This window comes from Haliotis cracherodii, unplaced genomic scaffold, assembly GCF_022045235.1.
Source record: "Haliotis cracherodii isolate W230 unplaced genomic scaffold, xgHalCrac1.p SCAF_5, whole genome shotgun sequence".
NCBI classification, from domain to species: domain Eukaryota; kingdom Metazoa; phylum Mollusca; class Gastropoda; order Lepetellida; family Haliotidae; genus Haliotis; species Haliotis cracherodii.
In genome coordinates this window covers 34,736,293-34,745,171 of record NW_027266308.1, presented here as the reverse complement: position 1 = coordinate 34,745,171, position 8,879 = coordinate 34,736,293, and the positions used below count along the sequence as shown (strand labels likewise).

Genomic DNA, 8,879 nt, shown 5'->3' with positions numbered 1-8,879 from the left:
ATATGTATGTCACAGTGGAAAGAAAACCTGTCCATAGAAATGAGTGTGCCACTTTCATTACAGTTTATTGTTTCATGAGTTATATGTGCACGCAATATTGAGATGGCATGTTTTGCATGAACATCATGCATTGAGGATGGTTATTATGTTTACCAATAAAGTAAACATACTTCATAAAAATAGTCAATGAAAAATTAGAGTGGTGCCATGTGCCAAATTATAAAGACAAAATACTGGGAGATACATATAATTTTATTTTTAGTATCTGGAACTAATAATATATGAAGGTTGATTTTAATGATTTACACAGATTGTATGTATTTCATGATGTTTTTTGATCATCTTCATGAATGATCTTGGTTAGAACCATGGTTGAGTGGGTATAGGTTTGTTCATGATTTGAGAGTTGCGAGTTATAAGATAATGTGCTGTCATCATGCTGTCATAGTGGTGGATGTCCACCCTACGTCATCCCACCATTGAAGTCAATACCTCAAAGTTTAAACCTATCACTGGAGAGAACTCAAACGTCTCCACACCACACACCATTACCTTAGAACATTCTGGATCTATATCTGCTTTCAAATAGACACTTAAAGTAGTGGTGTTAAAGTGATTGAAGAAAAATACATGTAATAAATATATGTATGTCCTTACTGTCACCTGTTGATGTTTGATTGGCTCTGATTGGAAGTCATCATTTGAAATTTGATTTTGGGCAAGCTTCTTTATATTCAAATAATCCTTTTGTTGTATCATGTGAAACTTTAATCATGTTTTATGTCACTGTTCTGAGCGATCCACTCGATGTTGCAAATATTTTGTGGTCAATCATGTTGCAGTGGTGCTAATTGTGTCAAATAACGAATCCTATCCTATCCATGCAGTCTGTGAGCAATACAGAAGGCTAGAGAGATCCAGTGTGTGTAATTATGTACATCAGTTGTCACTTGTACAGTGTGTGCTAATTTTAATTTATTTTCATTTGAAATGATGATACATGTATGATAAACCGTGAATAAACCCAACTTCTGTTGTTCTTTTATGCTGATCAGCTACTTGTGTTGACCCAAGGCTTGACCCAAGATTTGACCCAAGGCTTGACTCATGACTTGACCAAAGGCTTGACCCATGGCTTGACCCAAGATTTGACCCAAGGCTTGACTAATGACTTTACCCAAGGCTTGATCCATGATTTGACCATGACTTGACCCATGGCTTGACCTAGGGTCAATCCAAGGCTTGACCCAACAGATTAAGTTCAATAGCCAGTAATATATTATATATAATATAATATTGTATTGTTACTCATAAGCCTCCTGTGTAGTCATCCCATTGTTCTCAAAGCAGGTGACCGCCTCCGTGGTCTTGTGGTAGAGCGGAAGGTCCAGGGTTCAATCCCCGGCCGCGTCATACAAAAAGACGTTAAAAGGTTGTACTTGTTGTTACCTTGTCTGGCGCTCGGCAATAAGGGGCTAAAACAAGGTCTGGTCGGCTCGGAGTCAGTATACTGTGTCTGAGTGGGGTATTCATGTTAAACTGCGGCATGGTATCTCGGTGAGCTAGCACTATAAATCGGCATCAGTCCGGACTAGTACAAGCAGCCACCATGGATAAGAATTGCTGCCAGTTGCCCTAGATCTAGTAGTAGATGTTAGACCCCACCAATCCCTCTGGATATTCTGGTAATGGCGTAATAAAGTTTTGATATTCTAAGAAAAGTTTGATATCTTTTCAATGAAGTAGAGAAAACAAAACATTTGTTTGGCAGATTGTACTATTCTTGTTATAAGCGGGTTTCATTCAACGCATTTCATACTTTTATGGTATGACAGGTTTTCTCACATTCGGCGATATTGAGGAAATTGTTGCCATTGCCGCCACATCCGCCGTAGATGAACATCTCGCACAGATTGGTGTCGGCGTTGTAGTGGAAGCGGCGGAACAGCCCCTTGCACATCCCCGTCTCCGGCTTCATGTGACAGGCTGCAACAAGATTGTGTTCACTGAAACAGGTGCGTGAGTATTTGTTTGTTGATTAACGCCGCACTCAGCAATATTCCAGCTATATGACGGCGGTCTGTAAATAATCAAATGTGGACAGGCAATCCAGTAATTGACACCACGAGCATCGATCCACACAATACTGGTATACGATGACATAACGTCAACCAAGTCAGACCACTTGATGCGTTTAGTCGCCCATGACAACAAGCATAGTCTGCTAGGTATCGGTATTATCCGAGTCCCCAGGGGTAGGCGCGTGAGTGAGAGTAGCTCATTGAATGGTGGGTTGTATCCTTGTTGGCTATTGGAATAATCAATTATCATGTGGATGATCCGAGCAATGCTAGCCTTATTGAAAACGTCTCTTTTTCTTAACCATTCCTGCACATGTCAGTGGGAAATTGTATGTGATGTATTTTGTTTAGTATTTTCCACACTAGAACTCATTACCGTACATATCGGAAACAACTGAACGCATGAAACTGACGCATCGTGTGCATATGGCATCAGCAACGGAAGAATAGATTTCCTAAAAAAACATCCTACAGTCGTTACAGTTTCAATATGTTTGTGCATGTACAGGATACTATGTAAAGTTTTTTAATTTGATTATTTAGTATTGATTTTCCTGCTGACCATAGCTATTCACAAATTTCATTATCCTGCATTAAGAATGTCATCTATCACACAAATATCTTGGGGGCACGGGTGGCCCAGTCGTCTAAGGCGCCGCGATTCGCTGTGCAGAGTTGCGTCCCTTAGGCACGCCAGAAACCTGTGATTGTGGGTTCGAATCCCGGTTCGCCCCGATTATGTTTCTGGGTTTGTAAGCACCATACCCGTGCTCGTGGGTTTCACCGAAGGGGTAAACGTCTGAGACCTGCATCACTTCGGGCTTCCCATCCACATTAAGCTGACACGCCGCGATATGACTGGAATACTGTTAAAACCAGACTCACTCACTCACAAATATCTTGAAAATTAAGGTAAGCTCCAGTGAGACAGCGCAAGCATCACTAATTATAGCAGCGTAAAATCTAACTCATTTTATGATTGCGAGATTCAGTTTGCCCGTGTGTTAATTATAGTGATGAAAAACTCACATCTGCGCAGATAAAATTATAGAATCGCACTCGTACATGTGTAGTTTACGTTTCTTCGGACCTGATCGACTTTTCTTACTCACCTGTGGTCGAGAACACACTTGGGTTAACTGATATCAACCATTGGTGTGAGATCGAATTCTAGGTCCGTGACTGGCTACACCATGGTGATGAACTATGTCAGAATATGACGGACTACTTTCCTAGTTGTAATTCATAAATGCGTTTCTTTTCGGTCGAAGTCACCTGCGTCTGTGTCGCAACTGGTTTGAGAGTGTGTTGTGAATGTTTCTAGATCTTTTCTTGTTTTCAATATCTTTATCGCCTTGATAATCCACTGAGACGTTTTAGTGGAGGGTCACACAAGGTTTGAGTTGTAAGCTGTCAGCCGGTTGTCGTCAATCAAGTGAGTGAGTTGGGTTTAACGCCGCTTTTAACATTATTCCAGTTATATCACGGCGTGTCAGCTTAATGTGGGAGGAAAGCCCAAAGTGATGCAGGTCTCAGACGTTTACCACTTCGGTGAAACCCACGAGCATGGGTATGGTGCTGACAAACATAGAAACATAATCGGGGTGAACCGGGATTCGAACCCTCAATCGTAGGTTTCTGGCGTGTCCAGGGGACGCAACTCTGCACAGCGAATCGCGGCGCCTTAGACGACTGGGCCACCCGTGCCCCCGTCGTCAATCAAGACCGTTGTGTTATGTATTAAAGCGCCACTGCAATATGACGATAGGCCTCGATTCGATACTAAAAGGTGCCCAAGCTAGTGTGTTTAAGGAACAATTATAGCTCTACCATTTATATCACAACTCGTGCAGTAATCTCTCTATCCTTTGAGCACAAAATCTCGGTAAACCGTTGTCGGTAATTATTTACTTCTTATGTCATTTAATCACAAATCCCCGAAGATTAGGCAGTCGTAGGAGATGATTGTAGGGCAGTTTAACAAACCTTGTAAATATAACACTTATCTTTGTCACATATGCATGAGAAATAAAAACAGCCCGACATGAAGCCTCGCTGTATACTCGGGATACTGTTTGATGTCTAGGGTGTCTTACTTTGATCCATGGACTGTTGCCAGCTTGGCGCAATCAGGAGACCCACAAACAACAAGCAGAGAAGACACTTCAACATGGCCGCAGGTGTGTTGAACCGTTTCTTGGTGGTGTTATGACAAGTTAGCTTATCGTGGGAAGAGACACCTGAAAAAGGCCTGTATAATCTTTGTTCTAATATGGCCGCCCTATCACGTCGAACATATGCTTTCTCCTTATCCCACAGTTCACAAAGTTTCTTGTAATTGCCTGATAGCCAGGTTTTTTTAACACATTATTGTTGCACTGTTCGTTTCACAAGTAATTGACCAATAGCAAACAAACATAATTCGATAGATGTGCCATTTAAGTAAGGAAAGGAGCAAATGAGTTAACTGAAGTCCAGTTTTCACCCTTGCCGAACTAGGCTGGTATTATGGAGTTACATTTTGGCTGGACAAACGAGGCTATGATTCGTCCAATCAAATCGAAATCCTGTTCGTAAACTGTGATGCAGATTTTGGTCGATTGCAGGATTTGCAAAGCATGTGCACCGCCAACTCGTCAACACATATTTTTCAAATCTTTTCATGTTGACGGTGCTTAATCTTAAATGAAGGTGCTCGCGTGACTTGATGCACTTGGCGATGTAAGACCCGTTTTATTACAATTCACATCTTCATTATCGATCAGATCGTCGTGACTGGGCGCTGCCATTTTGTTTGAAGCAAATGCAAGTGATACGAGAGGTGGAATCTGATTGGTCCATAGGCGAAGCATAGAAGGAACATAACATGTAATAGCCACTGGTGGCGCTACGATCGAGCCCAGGAATTCCATCCTAGTTCGACAAAGGTGGAAACTTGACTTGTAAAGTCAATTAACTCACTTGCCTCGGGAAGATGGGAAAGGCGCTTCTTACACCGGCACCCTTTTGACTATCACACGAATGAAATACCTAAATATTGTTCGATTACATTCAGTATTGTTGCTGCAGCATAAACAGTGAGAGCGGGAGTGAGTTGGGTTAAAGCGGGAGTGAATGAGTTGGGTTTAACGCCGTTTTGAACTGTATCCCAGTCCTATCACTACGTTTCAGATTGAAGTGGGTGGAAAGACCAGAAGTGATGCAGGGTAAAACCCACAAGCACATGTATGGTGCTGACAAACCAAGAAACATAATCTGCGCGGACAGGGATTCGAGCCCTCGATCATACGTTTCTAGCGTACCTAAGGGCAGCAATAAACACCCACTAGGATATACACCTTCTCTCATAGCGAACTCCGTTTATACGGCATCTTGAATATGGAGACCATGGCCGACGTTACAATACGATCTGTCTCAATAATCGTTGATGCATTTCGGAAATCTGTTGATGACTGAGTGAATGGAACTGCCTCAACCTCTGATTTTCGATTCCCCATGATTTTTTTGCTTGTAATCATGTGAACTAAAAATGTTTGTTTTGAGGAAAAAGGTCATTTGAAGCAACTCCAGGTTAAACTATCCACTGATTGAACCTTATTTCTCCTGAAATAAAATAATTTGGCTAAATATTACTGCAGAAAAAAATTCTGCCAGAAATTTCTGTAGAAAAAAAAAAATTCTGCCAGAAATTTCTGCAGAAAAAAAAAATCTGCCAGAAAATTCTGCAGTAATGCATTTTCTGAGCCAATTTTTGAGCTTATGAACATGTGAACACACTGGGACACACATTATTTGGATTCGTCTCTTCGAGAGCTTTCCAGTGACATAAAACATGTTTTTGTAGCTCGCTTCCTTCTGTGTCGGTCAAGTTCGGACTCCTGGCCATTCCTAAGTTGTCCCTCCCTGCCTTATTGGAATTGCTCACTTGACCCCCTCTGCCATAACCGCTGACATATTTCACAGTGACTTATATTATACGCTATCCATTCAAGTGTATACCATGTTTGGTTTAGCGAAATAGTTGCAATAATGAACCGAGCAGAGGCAAGTAACTCGTTTAATCTGGTCATTCGAAACTATCACACATAACAGTCTTCAAAGATACCAGAGAATTCTTGAATTTCAGGAATGACTTGAGCTGACTGTTCTTGAAATCTGTTTGACATATTGGTTTCAAATCATTGGAGAAAATGCAGGTGTCAGAAATATGGTGTGGGTAGCCAGTCGAATATCAAATCTTGTCGACCACATGCCCATTGTACAGGTATAAGTTTCCATACTTTAAACGACATCTTTCTCTCTCTCTTTCATGTTCTGTCAAAAAATATCTTTTTTCAACTCTGTACAGCACAATCCCACACAAGCTAAAGGTAAACTTCACTCATTCAGTCGTTGGGCATTTGATACTAAACGCGGTGACCATATTTAAATCTCCATGCTAAGCTGTTTAGGACAATTTGTCAAAAATGAAAGCACATGTTTTCTGAATTTTACTGAGAAAACGTGAATTGTTGTACTTCCTCATTAAAAACATCTATGTGAAATTTGGACATTTAGGGAAAAAGTAGGCATCCACATGGGAACCAATTATTCTGCTTCTTGCTGATCTGTTTCTTAATGTTCATGAGTCGGGATTTCGGCTCGGGTTGCCTTCTAGTTCTTCCTTCCAAACAAGAATTTGTTTTTCTTCGTTGAGGCATAGTAAACAATCATAACAATCTCCGTCTAACACTGCGTAGTTTTAATGGATACCTTTTGTTCATGTCTTTTGTTACAATGTAATTATCCAAACTGTTTCTCTTTCTACCAGGGGGGCACGGGTGGCCCAGTCGTCTAAGGCGCCGCGATTCGCTGTGTAGAGTTGCATCCCTTGGGCACGCCAGAAACCTATGATTGTGGGTTCGAATCCCGGTTCACCCCAATTATGTTTCTAGGTTTGTCAGGAATGACTGGAATATTGTGAAAAGCGGCGTTAAACCTCACTCACACACTCTTTCTACTTGATCTGGCTTCTCCGCGTGTAGATGAGTCCATTTATTTGAGATTTTCGAAGGATTGTCGAAGCGGAAATTTCAAACGTCTACCTCAGGTGCGCTAAAACGGAAGTCCCGTAGTTGTAGTTGTAAAATGCCAAGAGTGTACTTACCACAAGACTTTCTCTGTGTTGTAAAATGCCAAGAGTGTACTTACCACAAGACTTTCTCTGTGTTCAGAAACTTTGGCGACACTGTATCCCCTGTACTAGCATTTATAGGATTTACTTTGAAGTCCAATGATTGTATCCCCAAATTACAATTTTACAGAAATATTGACCTTGGAATATTAACAACAAATTGATAATAATGGTGACTCGTAACGCCATGTCAAGCAAATAGTATGATCAACCACAAAGCACATCTGAATACTGCTGTTCTTCTCTATGTATATGTCGCCCTGTTCAAAATAATAATGATAATTTTTTTCAAAGAAGCCCACAGTTTGAAATTTTGTTTTGCATCAGACAGAAATATAAATTAAACTGATATTTAGAATAATGAATCTGATAATGTTCTAGATACGGAATTAGTATGTTTGTCCAACCTGAAAATATTCAATTGGCTTTGTAACGAATGCATCAAATGGTAGTTGCTCTTTAGTGTATTGGGATTATATGTTTGCTATCTAATCAACCAGAAATGGACTTTGAAGACTTAAATAACAAAATGTTGTATATGTTTTTAGGGGATACACATACTGTGTTTTAAATGTACAGATAGGTCACCGGGCTAAACTGTATTGTGAAATGTAGGGCAGTTACAAAATGTCCATCGGCAATGACTGAAGAAAATAACATTTCTATAACTACTGGTTTTCGCGGTGTTGCTGTTTCACTCAGGGGTTGTTATTGTGATTTGAAACCTCTGACTCTGAGTGACCAAAATAATTATTTTTGTTTACAAAATTTTGCTGGATATTTTGTTTAACGCCATACTCATACTTATTATAGGTATATGGCGGTGTATTCCTGTAAATAATCAAGACTCGTTGACACACTCTCACCCAAATCACCGAGCTTCATCATACATTACCTCGTAAGAAAAACATAGATAAGGTTGCTTGGTACCAATTCTAACCCGGAACCCATGGCGACAACATGTATTTATATTATATTTTCACTGATGGTTCTTCATTTTTCCAAGATTTCTAAATTTTGAAACTTTTACGTTTACGTTTTGTGGTAGACATGTGAAGGACATTTCCAAACTTGCGGAGGACAGTGACCAAAACGATGTCCGATGCAATTTCCTATTGTTACTTCTGGTATGTGCTCCCGTGCTTTTAGCATAAGTATTTTTATGTATTGGAATACTGTGCTGTTATGACACGTGGCGTCGAAGTTATTGGCGTCGATATATTCGTTTGACACAAATATTGCGTTTGGACAGGCACACGTGTTTTGTGCCCATCTGACCAAGGACATGATAATCATGACAGGAAGCCCCATCGGTGTCACGATTTTATTAACGTAACAGATCAGGTACATGTTTTCGCACAGTCTGCGATGCTCTTGAAGTTGTTGGCGTTGCCACCACAGCCGCCGTAGATAAACGTCTCACACTTTTGGCTGACGTGGTTGAAGTAGAACCGAGGGAAATACGCCTTGCATAATCCGGTTTCTGACTCCAGGTTGCAGACTGAAGGAACTGGAAATAGACGTGTTTCAATATTTCAATGGATCTGTGTTTCAATGGATATGTTCAGGTTCATTATCACGGCCACCTGGTCACCACAACACAACCTATCACACATATCAACAGT

At 40.6% G+C, this 8,879-nt stretch overlaps 1 protein-coding gene across 1 annotated transcript; it reads right to left on the bottom strand.

Annotated features, from left to right (window-relative positions):
* Positions 1–1,770: 1,770 nt before the first annotated feature.
* On the bottom strand, positions 1,771–4,315 carry LOC139442363 (PI-actitoxin-Aeq3b-like). Its single transcript, XM_071223165.1, has 2 exons — positions 4,178–4,315; positions 1,771–1,986 (listed from the first exon to the last, which is right to left on the bottom strand). Exons 1-2 carry the CDS (start codon positions 4,251–4,253, stop codon positions 1,814–1,816), a joined length of 249 nt encoding a protein of 82 aa, XP_071079266.1. The 5' UTR covers positions 4,254–4,315; the 3' UTR covers positions 1,771–1,813.
* Positions 4,316–8,879: the final 4,564 nt, after the last annotated feature.